The sequence below is a fragment of the Xiphias gladius genome, chromosome 10 (genome assembly GCF_016859285.1).
Source record: "Xiphias gladius isolate SHS-SW01 ecotype Sanya breed wild chromosome 10, ASM1685928v1, whole genome shotgun sequence".
Classification (NCBI taxonomy): Eukaryota; Metazoa; Chordata; class Actinopteri; order Istiophoriformes; family Xiphiidae; genus Xiphias; species Xiphias gladius.
The window spans coordinates 11,885,217-11,902,363 of NC_053409.1; the positions used below are offsets into that span (position 1 = coordinate 11,885,217).

General features: G+C 42.3%; 1 protein-coding gene across 1 annotated transcript in view; it reads right to left on the reverse strand.

The window, feature by feature from the left end:
- LOC120795847 (latent-transforming growth factor beta-binding protein 2-like) overlaps window positions 1-17,147 on the reverse strand; it is a 78,734-nt gene that overhangs the window by 42,626 nt on the left and 18,961 nt on the right. Inside the window, exons 4-6 of the mRNA XM_040138053.1 lie at window positions 5,048-5,313; window positions 3,841-4,065; window positions 700-906 (exon numbers count right to left, since the gene is read on the reverse strand). Coding sequence (XP_039993987.1) covers window positions 700-906; window positions 3,841-4,065; window positions 5,048-5,313 — 698 coding nt within the window. The remainder of the gene's footprint in view (window positions 1-699; window positions 907-3,840; window positions 4,066-5,047; window positions 5,314-17,147) is intronic.

Genomic DNA, 17,147 nt, shown 5'->3' on the forward strand with positions numbered 1-17,147 from the left:
AAAATAGACGATGGAAGATATTTGAATGGAATTTAAATGATCTAAGACAGAGCTTCTGCTTCTACTTACTGTAGGCAGAGTGCGATGCTGAGCGAGTCGTGAGGAGGAAATAAAAAAAAATGATACCAGGAGAGATGGAAAGCGACCAAATCATTCTCTTTTATATTCCTTCTTATAGTTTCATGATGTTGCCTTGCTCTGTTTCTAATATTCACTTCTGTTTGATAAAATCAGCATTGTGTCAACAATATGAGGACTTCCACTGAGTCATTCATTACTTGTTCTGCTCAAAATAGTGTCTGACCTTCACTGCTGGCCCATGGCAGAGTGCAACACAGTGAACAGAATTGAAAATCAAGGAGTACACTCGTTTGCATTTGAAAGAAGGAGGAAAAGTGGAGCAATTGGCAAAAAATAAAGGCCTCGTCACACCAACATTTTAAGAATTGAATTTTCGTGGCAAAGTCGCGGGGGGGAATTTTTTGTGTTGCCGTCAACTGACCAATAGCAAGCCGTTTTGATAGTTCTGACTGTGCTGTGTTGCACCTTCCACTTTTTAACCCTCCTCTGTCAGAGTATAAGCTACTCCACCAAAGAGGAATGGCTTGGAGACAAGAGTCGAGAAGCTAAAGTCGATGTGAGAAAAGCTTGCTAACTGTTAGTTGGCAAGCTTAGTCGGTCACAGTGCTGAATGATTACCTTGCTGGTTAGACAGTGGCAGTGTGTACATGGAGTGGGAGGGGGATTTTGGTCCCTGATGGCTGGCATCCTTGTGGCTGTGAGGGGTGGGTCTGGCAGGAGTTGGCGCTGGCAGATGACAAAACTTCCCTGTTGAGTTTGATGGACACCAACACAGGTCCCTGCCGATGCATCGGCCTCCATTAAGACAGGGGATCTGACAGAAGACTGAATGGAAGAAGAAAGGAGAAAGAGAGGGATGGATGTGACAGAGGCAAAGAGAAAAAGATGAAGAGGTTATTACAAGTGAGAGATTGGTTAGAGAACACGACACGCCACATTTAATTGCATTGATTGCAACTCATACACAAGGATCCAGTAATAAGAAACAGGAGTAGTCCATAAAGGAAGGGCATGTGCTGAGGCTTCATTTGAATGAGGTTTGTTTGTAAACGGTTAGCAATGGTCATGCTGTTCTATACTTAAGCACTACCAGACACCTAATTCCAGATGATGTAAGTTTCAACTTTTTTCCTGAGGGCAGAGCCGTGGCACTGCCCCTCATACTGCACCTCCTTCATCGCCATGTTTTGCCTCCCATCAGTAATTACATACTCCTGTGCAGGGTGATGAGCGATGATTCATCCTGTAATAATTCGGAGAAAATAACAAGTGCATGCATATCTTTATGGAAGACTTGCTGGGCTAGCAGTAGGAAAAGAAATGAGAAATTAACAAACTATCAAATATTGTACAACATTTCAAAGGAGGGCAACTGGCTCTTAACTATGTTAGTATATTGAATCCCAAAATGTGCTCAGTCAGCACGTTGATTTATAGTTTGCAATTTACCATGGAGAGAAAAAGAGGAAAGGTCAGAACAGGCCAGATGGTGTTTGACAGTACTGCTTTCACAGTCTTTTCATTGGTCTTATCTTTTGGTATAACGGATAGGTACCAGCTTAGCACCCTTACATACCTGGGCCTGCTCCCATCTACAGATTCAGTCTGACCTGACCTCTCCTAACTCAAAACATCAAAGACTATCGAATGAAAAAAACCTATCCAACCGTGACGAATAAGAAAAGAACCGTTCTGGGGCACACAGGATAAAAAAGTTAAGCACTGCACTTTTCCGGCTTGGCAATATAGTACACCACAAATATGAGGACTGTTTTACAAGACAGTTGGCGATATGAATGGCCCACATACTATGAGATAAAAGTTGATGCTGGTGATTGAAACATGCTGTGAGCTGCATCCTCTCTGTCTCAGTGGGACAGACAATAACACTGCTGGACAGTCTCAATGGCATGTAGGGAATGAGCTCCCTGTCACATAGCATTAACAACAGTGTGATTGGATGAGGAAGAGAGGGAGGGATGGAATAAGAATAGAAGAGTAACAGATAGGGAATGAAAGCGATTAGAGAGGAGAATGTTAACAGAATAGATTGAAAACAGAAAAGACACAGGGATTGAAGAGAAAGAGGCAATAAAGATGTGGAAAGGCAGACAGAGAGTCCAGGAGGGGTCCTGCGTTGGTGTCCAGACACACAGGAAGGCCTCCTGTGATTAGACATGCTGGCTAAATTATCAGCTCAAGGAGGCTATTAAATCCCCTCAATGTGGGATGCAAGTCTGCACTACACAGGTCAGTCCCACCCCAGCATGGGGCAGGAACTATTCTTAGACAACAGCCTACTGTCGTCTCTGCACTCCACGCTCCCTGTCTGCCTATCTGTCTGTCTATTTAATAACCTCTAACAACCAAATAGACACACACACACACACACACACACACACACACACACACACACACACACACACACACACACACAGACACACTTCTCACTCAATAAACAGACTTCTACCCAATCCAATATTAGGCTTTAAAGTAATTGTTGTACACAGGGTGCGTATCAAGGGAGCCTGTTATAATTATCCAGCCAGATTTTACTTCACTGTGTAGGAACATAACAACAGCATGAGATAACTGTTTGCTGTCCACTTGACATTCCTCAAAGAACACGCACACCCAAGCATTAACAGGATGCAAATGGAAAGCAATATCTTTTTAATGCACTACTCAACACATACCTTATCAAAATAATGGGAGATTTCTATAGAATAAAAATGGGGCATAAAAACAAACTGCTGCTCGGGAAAAAGTGGAGGTGCCAGGAATGTAATCTCGTGAAAGGCCACTGCCAGGATGCTGAAGTGTTTGGAATATCCATCCACGCTCCAAAACCCCATTAATGGGTACATAAATCTGCAACATCAACCTGTTTATGTATTCATAAGTCAGCTAGGTCCTCCCCATAGAGCCTTGTGCACTATGGATGGTTGCATGTTTGAGTGTGTATTCATATGAATTGTGACTTGTACGTGTATGTGTGTGGTATGTGCACCCTTCACCTCTAGTCCACAAGTAGTAATTAGTCTGAGCCTTGGTTCGACCCTTATAACTGATGCGAAAACTAAGAAACATGAAGGGGTATGACCCTCCCTTTGGCATGGACTGCCCCCTCCCTTCCCATAGACACTCCTGTGTGAATTTGGAGCAAAGCCCCCCGGATAAATGGCAGGTTTAATGTAATCCCTATAAAATCCTGTTCCTGCTGCTACTCTTTCTCTCTTTCTGCCTCTCCCTCTCCTCTTTCATTTGTTCCTTCTCTCACAGGGAGCACGTTAAATGGTTAACAGTGGGGCCAGCCGCGAGGTGTAAACCGCAGAGATGGGGCTAAGTGTTGGGAGCGTGGGACCACTGCATGTGTGTGTAAGCGAGGGGAGATTAGTCCCCTTTTACAGAGCCTGCTTTTAATCTGCTCTACCCTCGTCTCTCCTGCTTTCTCCTTCTACTTCTTTTTGACAGTGAGAGTTTTTAGTGTAGCTCTCAGCTTTAATCTCCAGCACTCTACCTCCTCTCTGAGCTTGGTATTCAGAACAGACAGCATGCCACTGGGAACCCATTTAGTCATGCTCACCCCATATAAAAGGAATGAGAAACTAGGATGGAGACACAGGGGAATTGCATGAGAATCAGAAAGTAAGCAAGACAGACAGCAGGAGGGAGGAAAAGAGAAATTAAGGGACAAAAAGAAGCAGATGAGAAAGATCAGCATTAATGACAATCAGAGGGCCTGGAGTTGACACTCACAAAGTCTGAAGCCCTGGTTCTTTGGCTGTTGCTGCTGCTGCTGCTGTTGCTGCTGCTGCTGCTGCTGCTGCTTCTGCTGCTGCTGCTGCGAAGTCTCGCTGTAGACCGTGGTGATGTCTCCCTTCTCACAGCTGTTGTAGCAGCGCCCGCTGCTGCACATCCTGCGGCACAGCATAGGCGTGAAGATGATCTTAATGCGGTCCAGGTTGGAGGTAAGGTTGGCCCCTGGAAAACAGACACACACCTGGTTGAGAAGGAGCAGCAGCAGAGACAGGCTAGAGACGAGCTGCATCCTTTCTCCGTCAGCCTCACTGTGACACACTCCCCGTCTGGGCAAAGGGAGGTTTATAAGTGAGTGAGGGTGTGTGCTGACGGCTGGCCAGTGGCACGTTGCAGTTGAACAAGCGATGTGCCACAGGCCAGCAAATGGGGGAGAGGATACTATTAGGTATTGGGCTAGCCTCCAAGCCCTGTATCTTTGGGAGAAGGTGTTTTAGATGTGTGTATTTGTGAAGGAGACGAAGAGAGCGTGAGTGCAAGTGAACATTGTGTAATGGTGGGAAGCTGTTCAACAGCCGTTGCCCTGGTACAGGCCTGAAAAACAAGAGAAGCAGACAGCTGTGTACGCTCGATAGTGGAACAGAGTAAGATGAAATACTGAAAGGAGAATAAAAATTGGGGAAGACAAGATCACAATTCTTTTTGTTGTGGGTAGAGGCACCAGTGTCCAGTGCCTGACATGTCCGAGAGGTGACAGTGCAGATTCCCAAAGATATCTAAGCATGTAACTGTGCGAACAACAAGAACGAACACACCGCCCATTGTCCTCTCCAACAATTACGTGCTTGCCGACCAGTAGCACATACACACACATGCTCACATACTGCGTGCAGCTTTGATATCAAACATCATGTTTGGTGTGATGCAGACCACAGAAGGAGTGGCGTGGGTGGACAATGGGGGAAGGGAACTGCTGCCTGGGATGCGGCCAATTTTTGTCTTTGCGGCTAATGTTCCATTTAGCGATGACACCATAGGATGTGTATGTATGTATCTTAGCCTCTGTGGATTGAGCCAGGATGGGCCTCTGTTTGTTTTGACGTGGCTAGGGAGAGTGGAAATGCTAAGTATGCATGTAAAGTGAGAACTGATAAAAGTTTTATGATATTCATTTGTGCAATAGATATGTTTAGTTTTTTGTCCTTACCAGCTGGTAATAGTGCATTGTTGAACTGTCCGTGTAGCTGGCTGACGCTGGCAGGCCTGTGAGTGTTAAAGGAGTGCACATTTCTTTGTCCATTTCTGTTTCCATGCCAGTTCCTGTGCTCATTGCTGTGGCCGTTACCGTAGCCATTTCCACCGGGTAGAGCGTTGGAGGTGATAGGCCCAGAGGATGATGGGTAACGTTTCACAGTGCGGGAGGTCCCTGTCTGCTGAGGGGAGGAGTCAGGGGGTCCCCGTCTCACTTGGGTCCTGTCAATCACATCATCACAAGACCATAAACATATGACCTCAGACAAAAGCTAATGTCCTGCACATATATACACTCACAAAGATACTCCCATCAGCAATGTATGTGCATCACCGTGAAATCCATTTAAGCATGGTCAATGTGTGCAACAGAAAATAATATCCCTAAGAGACAAACATGCTGTCTTAGGTCATAGCTTTGCTTAATTGATTTTATAGATAAGACAAAATGATTTGGAAATAATTTTGTTTTAATTAAATTAATGATACCATATCATTCTTTAAGCTTACAGGGTTTCTCGACTAACATCTGCTCTAAGAGCCATGACCCTCACTAATTAATGAAAGATTCTGTGTGACATTAAAGACACTTCGCAAGAGAAGATTTTTCATCACTGATTAACAAAAAATAAAGGCAACCAAAGGGAATAAAACTCACAGGTTTGTGTGGGTGTGTATGTGTGTCTGAGCGTGGCTGGTCTGTTTGCCTCGGAGAAGAGTGTGTCATTAAACACATTAGATCTTTCCTTCAGGACTACAAAACCTCTCCATCACCTATGTGTCTGCTTGACTAGATTGTGAACTCCCTGCTCTGTCTGACTGTGGCAAACCAGGGAGCAACATCCTGAGCGTTGCACTGGGTTGATGGAAGTATTAAAACTAGGGTCGAAGAACAAAGCTCGACCAGAGCTGCAAGGGGCACGTTTTTACCGGTGAGCATTTGATTTGTGTCAATTACTGAGCCTGTGTTGCGCGACCTGGAAGCTGAGCTCATGTGAGCGACCAGGGGGAGGTCCATGCCTCTCAGACAGACAGGCAGCAGGCTTTCCTTGGCTCTGGAGGTCTAAGAAAGCTCAGGGGAGTGCTGGGATTCAGCCCTGCAAAAAAAATTCTGGATCCAACTGATCTGCCCTGACAGACAGTCAGCAGAGCAAGACAAAGATGAACCATGTCAGGTAGATCAGAAGAACAGTTCTACAAAGCACACCTGTTGCCCTGTAATGTAGTTGAGGCTGTAATCAAAACCCAAATGAGGATATAAACCATGCGTTAACATTTATTACATGTGGTTTTTAGCCACACACCAGGTACTTATACACTGAATCAGCTCTGCCGAATCACAGACACACAACAGTGATAAGGCAAATAAACAAACCTGTGCCTGCTACTCAAAAATGCATACATGTACACACACTTGCATATACAAAAACACACACACTCCCCGTCCCAGCTGTGCTAGATGTAGCACAAGCCTATGCATGTTTCTTTATTCACAGTACAAACCACATTCCTGCTGCCAAGGGGAATGGGACACTAAATGAGAAGGGGAAAAAAGAAGACAAACGTTTGATAATGGTCTCTGACATCATCTTTTTGAAAGACCACAGCCAGCACCTATAGCTGACAGCTGCTGACCCAGATCATGAATCTCAAGGGCCCCGGGATGAGATGTGTCACAGGGAAACAAGAGGGGTAAGGACAGACAGGAGGTGGCTAACCTAGCTACACCGTCCACTCCAATTTATGATTGGGTTTTTCCATTGCTAACATTGACACCTGGCGTGCAAGCATCCTGCCTCGCTTCCTTGGTTTAGCCAGATGTTGCTCTTTCTGTCTCTCTGACTTTCAATGGCAAAGTAACTTCCTCCCAGCATGAGCTCAGCACTGCCCTGTCCGCCTGCAGATCAGGGGGTGACGAGGGCAAGCACGACTCACTCTGCACGTTTGATGTCATCATTAGAAACTTCAAGGCCCCAGCAAGCCAAGGAGGAACCATTCCCCCGCCTTGTTCCGGGTGACTTGAAAGCTATTTTAAAGACCTCTGCCAAGATTACATGGAGCGTGGTTTGAACAGACAGAAGACAAAATTGTTTTGGGTATCAAATTATGGCCATACAGTTTTAAATAAATCACTGATGGGGCTGATAAGAACGCTGCTGAATGAGCATATGGTGTAGACATGAGGCAAATAAAAATGATGAGAAAAATATATTGAATTTACAAAATGTTTCTTTTCTTTTGAGTCCATATTGCTGACGCTGTTCACTGCTAATTGAAAGCTTATATTTAAAAGTTGTAAGTTCAGCAGTCCTTAGTATTACAGTAGTTATGATCACTGGACTCTGCAGTTTTCCTTAGCTCTACAGAGCTACATTGGTATCAATCTTCAGATCTAACTCTTGGAAATAAAGTGAATAAGCGTATTTGTAAACATTTTTAACAATTCATTTAATTAAATACAATAACAATGGCCAAAGACAAAGCAGTATGGGCATACATGATTTTGAAAGCACGAGGCCAAATCATGTTTTATTATTTAGACACCCTTAATTATTTAGACACTTGGATTACATTAGGGAGATTCACTTGCATACAGTGTGACGCTTGACTTGGTTCAATACATGACATGTATTATATGATGTTCAGAACATGTGCTCAATAATTATGCTCACAGAGAAACAGTTCTTGTGTGCTGATAAATCTCAGTCCAAACACTTGATCAAAGCATCAGTTTATATTTTATATCAAAGGAGGTCTCCAACTAAGACAGAAAGCCATTGGCGCTGTCCAATTTCACTCATCATTATTAATTTCACATACTGAAAGCAATTAGGAATAAACCGCATCACATTTGAGGAAATTACGAATCAAAGTAATGGCCAAGAGTCTACACTGTGCCTGAAACTTCCAACGCATTGCATAAGTATTACTTGGAACTCTGTTGCTACATATCTTTGAACTCATGGCAGCATTACAACATATGAATATTAGTTTTCATGAAGGCATGACAGGCAGCATGAATGGCAGTTCCAGAAGGCCTCTTGATCCAGATGAGTTGGAGAGGAGGCAGTTTTGGAGCACAAACAGCATATAGTCAGGCACTGTGAAAACACAAGCCAGGACCAAGAACTGGAGGACAGTCAAAAAGTCTACAAACCCTCTGATCTCTCAGCTTCTGCCGATGCCTTACATAAACCATGTTGTTAATAGAACCCGATGAATAACACTGCCAAGCAAAACAGTAGGTACACTTTTGATGAAAGTGAAGGGGGGTTTACATGGAGAAATTCAGTTATGTGGCTATTTTTAAGTGCCAGGAAACCCCCCGTAATGGGGGCTTGGAAAAAAACACTTCCCATCATCCCAGTGGTGACTATGTTGTTTCTGTAAGTTGCCCACTGGGCAACTGGAGCCTCTTAGATAGACGGGGAAATTCTGAATTTATCTCATGATCCTGTTCACCCTAAACATTCACACACACACTCACACACACACATACATGCAGTGACCCAGATCCCTTGGAATTGTTTACATCTTAAACCATCTCTGTAGCCCACTCAGCATGACGAGGCCAGAACAGTGTTTATGTGAAGCACTGCGCAGTAACGTATGGGCCACAGCTGATTCATTCACTAACAGTTCAGTCTCCGAGGTGCTTTCATTATCTGTCTCTATAAATCTCTATATTTGTCAGTTTATGTATTTCAGACAGAGTACCTAGTTTGTCTGGGCTTAGGATACCAAGTAGGTTGGAAAGAGGGTCAGGTTTGTGATATTAAATGGTTTTTCACAGGCCCTCTCAGCACTTGAAGCTCAGCACAAGTCTACCTTGGCAAAGCTCATTTTTCATTTTGATTTGTTTGAGAATACCAAACTCCAAATCCACATCTAATGGCTTGGATTGTTGGCTTATGGCAGCTAATGCAGAAAATAGACTGATATGAAGAGCTCGTCTGGTTGTTGGATGGAGCCATTTGGCTTTGAACAGACTGTCTAAACAAGACAGTCTGACAGCAGGCAGAAATGCCAGGCATGAGCATCCCAGTCTGGGTCACACCGCACAACTCAATAGCTCCCAGTTTTGTCACTTTGTTCCTTCATAGATCTCTTTGTGTTGGACTGGACAAGACCTCCAAAGTGATGAGTGGCAAACCTCTGGATCCATCAGTAGGTTTACAACAAGTCAACACAAGACTCTCTTCATCCTGCTAAAGAAATTCAAGTCATTATTCTTTTTATTTAAACAAAATGTTTAATGGTTCCATTTACCTCTTTCCAACATGGCGTGTCAGCCAAAAACCCTTATTACATAAGAACTGCACATAATTAGGGCAATTTGAAAGCTACTTGGTAAATGGGAAACTAAATGACGGTCATCAAAAACCAAGTGTAAATCAAAGTTTACACACATTCATCCCATTCAGAGAAAGCGTTAAAGACTATTGTTCATTTCAAAGTTTGCCCTTAAATATGCAGATCATCAGTCTTACTGGAAGGGACAGCAGAAATCTAAAAAAATTGTGAAAACAGCAGCTGAACAATGAAAACTTTGTACGGCTCAACCACTGCAAACACCATTGGCAACAAAGGAAGAGAAGATTTACGAGTGTATTTGGGACATGCACTTTTGCAGTCAGAGAAGTAGCACTGAGAGCTTTACAGAGCACCGGTCAAAGGGTACAAACAGTTTTTGGATACAACAAATGTTGGCCCTATTCCAAAGCTTTTAAGTGGTATATCAACAGTTACGAGATTTGGATTCAGATGTTTTGTGATGAAACAAATAAACCATGCACCCCAATGAGTTTCCAAAAACGCTATATTGTTCAGGGGAGGCAATGTTAAAATTGGAAACACCTTGAAATTGACTGCTCTTCGTTTTAAATTTGAGAATGTCAAGAGAGAGATGTTTTTCAGCAAAAGGCTCTACAACAGATGGTGCTTCATATTTCACAGACTAAAGCTTGCAGACAAGGAAGGAGAGGGCCGCCTGTTGAAACTAGTCCCAGGGGGTGTTATTCAAGAACATTAGCAAAGACATACACACTTGACTCTTGTTCATTTTTTGCTATTCAAAGCCCAATATTGTTATGAATCTCTGTGACGTCCGACTCATTAACTACAATGTAGCTAAAAAAAAGGAAAATATTCCAGATTAAAAAGATGCTATCATAGGTAAACTAGGATTTCTGTTCCAAGTATTAATTTTTTGCTTCAGAATTTGATTTAGCAAAAAGTCTGCTTTTATATCTGATATTTGATAAGAAAATCAATTACTAATTGGGAATTTTTAGGTTGATTTTGTTTTTTAATTTGAGAAAACAGGCCTGTTTTTCCATGTTTGATCTAACTCTCAGGTCTCACAGGCAAAGAGGGGAAAAGTTTAATTCATTATTTGGTCTGTTTTAACAACCTCGGTTTATTTTATGAGCTAAAAGAAGTCTCCTAGGGCTGAGAAAGAATCAAGTCTTTCTTACCTACCCAGTCAGTGCACCAAACCTTCTGTACCACCAGTGGTCAAACCCCACTGTGGTCCCACATCTCATTCCTCAGGCTTTATGCAGAACGCGCTCATCCATTCATCATTTGCCACTGAAGTCCCTATGTGTTTCTTTCAATAAAATCCTGAGGTTTGATCCTTAGTATGCACCAATACATATAATATCCAAACCCATCTTCATTATATTGTTGTTGTGTACTCCTCGTAGCAACAAACCCATGCAATGGCCTGGTGGTAAAGTTTGAGTTCATTGGAAATTCAAAAACAACTCAACATGAGCCTCTGTCACATTAAAGTCTTACCCTAAATACCCTAAATTACAGCTTTTTGTGGATGTTTAATCTCTGGTAATAAATGTTTTAAACAGAGTCGTGGCTTTTCTCACAGCTTGTTTTGCAAGATCTTCTTGGTGCTGAACATTGTTTTAGGGGAATAGTTTTACTCTTCTGGAAATACACTTATTAATTTTCTTGCTCAGAGTTAGACGAAAAGATTGATACCACTCTCTTTTCTTTACACATGAAGCTACAGCCAGCAGCCAGTTATCTTAGCTTAGCATAAAGACTGGGAACAGGGGGAATAAGCTAGCCTGCCTCTGTTCATAGGTAACAAAATCCACATACCAGCACCTCTATAGCTCACTAGCTGACATGTTAAATCATGTTTGTTTAATCAGTGCAAAAACCAAAGTGTGAAAACATCATGTAGTAATTTAACAGATTTATGTACCAGACTATTTCTCAGCCAGGACTAGTAACTTCCTAGAGTATCTGCTAGTTATTTGGCAAGAAAAATAGTCAAGAACATAACTGCTCATAAAACAGCCAATTGACATTTTTACACTTCATTTTGTGATGAAAGATTAAACAAACATGAAATAATGTGCACATTAGTAAGCTTTAGGGCTGGTATACTTGCTGTTTCCCCCGTTTCAATCTGTGCTAAACAACTGCTGGTTTCAGCTACATATTTACTGCACATACATGAGAGTGGTATCAATCTTCTCATCTAACTCGCAGCAAGAAAGAATATAAGAATAAAAATCCAAAATGTTTAACTCTTCCTCTTGAGTGATTGCATTATATACCACTGGTTAGATTTCAGAGGAAAAAAATCAAAGTGCCACATAGTAGAATGTTATGTTTATTCATATGCATAGTATAGAGGTGCACAACCTAAGCTATGTTTACACATAAGAGAGAGAATAAGATGCAGAAAAAAATGACTGTAAGGCTGGCAATCGATCACCACCACAAAACCAGCGGTGAATGGGTGAAATAAAAAAATATGTGTAGGCACAGTGACAACAAAAAACAGATTTTACTCTGGAAAAATTAATAATGAATGAATAATGCCAAAATAGTCAGAATACAGGAAAAAAAAAACTAAATGAGGAAATTCTGACTGAATGCACCTTGGAAATTTAATTTAACATTGCCAGTAGTGCCAGTAGTCCCATATGTATCCCATATGATAAACAAGGAATAACAGGAAAACACCTGGTCACAGAAACATGTGCAGCATTTTAATGATAAGCTCCTTTCTCCTGAAACAAGTTCTTCATACGTGGCTGCATAAGGCCAAACATCAGTGAGCAATTAAGGCCCAGTCTTTCTTTGATAAAATCTCTAGTCATTATGACTTGGATAATTGTGGGTCCTGGCAGAATATTCCCTCTTGTGAAAATCTGGGTGTGTCTGAGGGCTTATCGCACCAGCCACGGAGGCTGGATTAAGTCATGTTCTCTCTGTCTGGACGGCCTTCCAGGAATCCCGCTAGTAGCAGCCAGTGCCTGGGTGAAATGAATTACAGTGGGGTTGGATTGATTCAGAAAGCTTTTTTTTCTCTCTCCCCAGAGGATGAGGTTTATATTAGTGCAACAACTGGGCCTAGTGCACCCTGGAACGCAGAAAAGGTTCTTGAGAAATTTATTTAGCAAAAGACTGTTATTTGGATCAGCCAAAGTGCTACACAGACAAATGAAGAGATGAAGTTCCACTTAAATTTATAGGTATTACTTCCCACAATGCCAGCATGAAAATAGATTTTCTGTGAATTTAACCTCATTGAGGTTTTCAGATACAACATGATCAAAACATGATTGCTGCAGTCTACTCAATCAAAGGCCAAAAACTATGAAATAAACAGTTTCCTTTTCATCTCCAGGGGGGCAGTAGCAGTGGCAACCTGTAGTTTTCACCTCAGCATTTATAAAGTGGGTTTTTCAAGTTATAAGGAATCAAGAAAGGCCTGATTCTGGATGGAAGCAAAGGAGTGTGGTTGCTGTGGTTCAGGGGCCAGAATCAAAATGTCCTGAGACATGGGGCGCTGAGAAGCCATTCAGTACTTTCCAGTTTATTGTAGTTGCTCTGATCATTCACTTAGTAAAATGCCGCAAAACAGGTCAGCAGGAAGAGCCATTACAAAGTGTTGACTGAGACTATGCCTACACTGGTCAGTGTCATATGTCAGACTGCTTTGACTATTAGCCAAAGAGGGTTTCCACCAAGAGAGGTGATTAAGGAAATTTTTGAACAGACCTGTAACATTGGTTTGAAAAGCAATTAAAACTTTAGCAGAGGTTCACAGAGAACACAAGGGGAAAATGCAGACAGGAAGACCAACACAAAGTTGAGTTTTGATGTCTAGATGTAAAAGAAGAAATGGGAACTTGAGCATGTTGGATTTGTATGTTTGGCCCCTTTGGTGGTCTGCTCCACCGCTCAGTCCCACAAGAACCACATCCTGACATGGGAATAAAGTAACTGGTCCCGTGCACTAATTGCTAATTCATACTTTCAACACCTTGCCCAATATCTGGGAGATGAGTCTGAGTGATGCTGTCTCCATCTGCCTCAGCTCTGGAGCTGAGGCTGTCTCCATCTGCCTCAGCTCCGGAGCTGGAGGCTGAACTGCACTCTTGGATACGCGTCTGTCTTCCTATAACTGCCGTACAGTATTTGTCTCTCTGACAGCTGCATCTGCACAGGCCTGCTTGATGAGATGGATTTGGCTACGGACGCTGAGCCTGCTGGCACTGCAGCACTGAGAGTGTGTTTCGGGTGTGAGTTGTGATGGAGAGAGAGAAAGACATATCTGTCCCACGCTGAGTGCTAAGTTCTCTATGGTCCTTTGTTCCCTCTGGCTTAGCAGGAAGCCAAACACTCATGGGACTCGTTTGGCTCTGTGTTTGTAGAAAGAAAAAACACCAACTCTTCCTGGCCTGGCTCGTTCAATATTGTTGTGTGTTTAGCTCCCTCTCATTTGAAAATCTACACTACATTTAGACACACATTTTAACAACATATGCTGAATCAATCTTGGTTAATTTCTACCGTTATTTGCTCTACAAAATTTAACATTTCATTTTCCTGGCTTTTCCAGCATGTAGAGAGTTCACCTGAGGACAAGGTGGCCTCCACAGCTGAGTCTGCACTCTGCCATGCTCTTCTTAAACCCTTAGTAGCAGAGGTACACAATGCCCACTCCAACATCACAAAACCACGGCAGAGGATGTCCAGCCATGCTCCGGAAAGCCCTATCCCATTCATATCACAAGTCAAAATGCTCACCAGGGACCAGGGTCAGGGCAAAGGTCAAGTTTGTGGCACCAGCACGCCAAGACAAACACGCCCGCAACCCACAAGCAGAGAGCCAGTTAACCTGACCCCGTTCAAGTTCATTCCCAGTCTATCCACACAGGGATACAAATCACAGCTCTGGACACATGGTCATATGCCTGGTTTAGAATAGAGATAGAGTCCTATTCATGTGAGAGCAACACATATAACCTGTGGGAATTAACGCTGCACTTCACTCCTCAGCTTTATTTTAGCCCATGACTCCCCATCTGCAGGCTTCCTCTGTTTCTGCAGAGGCCAAAAAAGGACACATAAGGATGACTCTGTACATGTCCTCTTTGAGCAGCAAAGCAGACTGCCAGGTAGCATAGTAGGAAAACCTTCCCAGGCTGAATGTTTAGATATATATTTTAGTTCTAAAAAACCCTTATCTGATCAAAGTTGAAGGCATCAAGAGTTTTTATGAGATGGAAAGCTACTGTGGGATCTGGGCTACTCTTAATTTATTATCCTCTCAACTGAGTTATGAGAAACTTGTTGAGCGAATTTCCAGTCCCACCTTTCAAGCTCTGCATTTCTGTATTACTTGGAACCTCAATTCTTCAGTGAGCGTTACAACCCAGAACAGTGGTGATAATAGTAAAACAATATTTCGATACAGGTGCTGAGGTCACCGAGAGGATTTTGACAGAGGCTCCCCGTCAGCACTGGTCGTGTGGTTTGTCTGGAGCGGGAGTGAAAGCAAGCAGTGATCCATGATTAACATGGAGAACTCCCACTATGACCACAGTTTCCTCTGAGAAACAGCTGTGTGGCTATGTGCAAAGCCTTGAGTCAACAAGCCACATAACCACCAGTCCTATTAGTCACCAGGCAAACAGTAGCGCTGATATAAGCATAACAAATAATGCAGAGAAAGCTGTATGCATGACTGGTTTAGAGATCTTTTGCTCCATGTTAATGGGTGTTTTTGTTTTTCTTCAGGATGTTACTGGGTGTGACCAAATTTGTAATCATCCCCGAAGCAAATCACTTTGCAAAACTGTACAGAACAGTTACTTTCAGTAATGGGCCAAGAAATTGATGCACTGAAATTAAATTTGAAACATTTTAAATAAGAACCAGTGGTGATAAATAGGGATACACTGATTCGGATACTGACTCAGATATCTGCCAATTCCAACTACCTTATTGTAAGTAAAAGTTTTAAAATACACCGTCCCACCCGTGAGGCACTTTGGCTTTGGTAGCTCCAATTTTGGTGTGTTTTGGTTTGTACTGGACTCAATGTATACACAACCTTTATAAATGATCTGCTTTTTGAAAGCTCTAAGTCTCCTGATTCTATATGTGCAAAGCATTTTTGGATCACCATATCACTGCAATCACTGTTGATGCGGAATTTTTATGCCAAAAATTTATATATATATACATCTTGATCCTGTGTACTAGATCATTGCATTCCTACTGTGGAATGATATTTATATTAGGCACGTAAAAAATATGTATCCTTCGTGATAGTGACAGTTTATCAACATACTTTCTGTACCAAATATTGTATTGTATCATATCATCCAATATCATATCGTATAAGTATCATATCCATATCATATTGTATATTGTACTGTACTATATATCACAGTGTGCTGTATGGTATATGATATCTTAATGTATCAAAACATATAGTATCAGATCACAGTGGATCAAATTTCATTGTACTGCAATCAGAATCAATACATAATTGCCTCACATAAAGGAAGGTTATTTTCCTATTTTTTTGCGACAAATTGGTATATTTACTGTACATTATGTCTAAGAAGCACTTTGGCACACTAATTGGCTGGCAGTGTCTTACGCTTAGCTGCCGGGATTTCACACTAAAACAGCACTGTGTTAAAAAAAACATAACGGGCTACAGTTGCCGGCACATGTTATTTCAAGTCCTGGTGTTCTCTCAGGTGATGTCGCATTGGATTGTGGCAAAAGTTGAGCTAGGTTTTACTTTTTTGTCAAAAAAACCCCTGCATTTCAGTGGCCTTATTTAAAATGAATTAAGTGGCCTTGTTTTATCACACAGCGCTATTGTCTGTCTGAACGCAGCCTTAGAAAAGGTTGATAGTGACTATCATTACCTTTTCCAGATGTGATATCACACTGAGGGGTAGTTCAGATTAGCTTGTTTAAATGGTGCAATTTCCTTATATCAAAGAGTTGGTGAAGCAATGAAGAACCCCACCTTTAGCAGACCGTGAATAACAGCTCTAACTACAAACTCCATGCTGAGGACTAGACAACGCCTGTTCTCAATAATGCACCGAAGATAGAGGAGTCCAGTTAATCAGTTAGTCATTAAATCCATTGTATGTTTAAGCTCTAGTTCAAAGACTATGGCAACATGAACTGCATCACTGTACAGCTCTGTTATACAGGTAGTTGCTGCCAGCTGTCCTGACTTTAATTGTGTCACAGAGACCAGGGAGAGATTGGCGGGATGACCTGCATACTGCACACACATCCTGTTCTGCCCTGCTCTGTTTCCTGCAGAGGACTGATGTAAGAGAATGACAGGGGTGTGACGCTGATATGAAGGACTCATAGGAGGTGATGAATATATATATATTTATATATATCCTCTATGTATCACAGTTCTAGCTGTGCTAGGAGTGTTCACCACTGGCCCTGACCTTCATACTGGGAGCTGATGGACCAGCTGTGATCTACAGGATCTCGTGCTGACAGGGACAAGCCTTTCACTACTGCTGAGCACATCGCTGACAGGAAACGCTGGGTTACAGTGAAGGAGGAAACAGCTACATGTTTGCCAGCTGCATATAGGATGTACTTATTTCAATTTTTACAGTTTTAACCCAACAGAACAGGCAGCTGAGACATTTAGGACAAAGTGGAAAGGGTCAGAGGAAAGGTGGAAGACTGGAGACAGGAATACAAGAGGGAGTTGGGTATGGAGTTGTGTT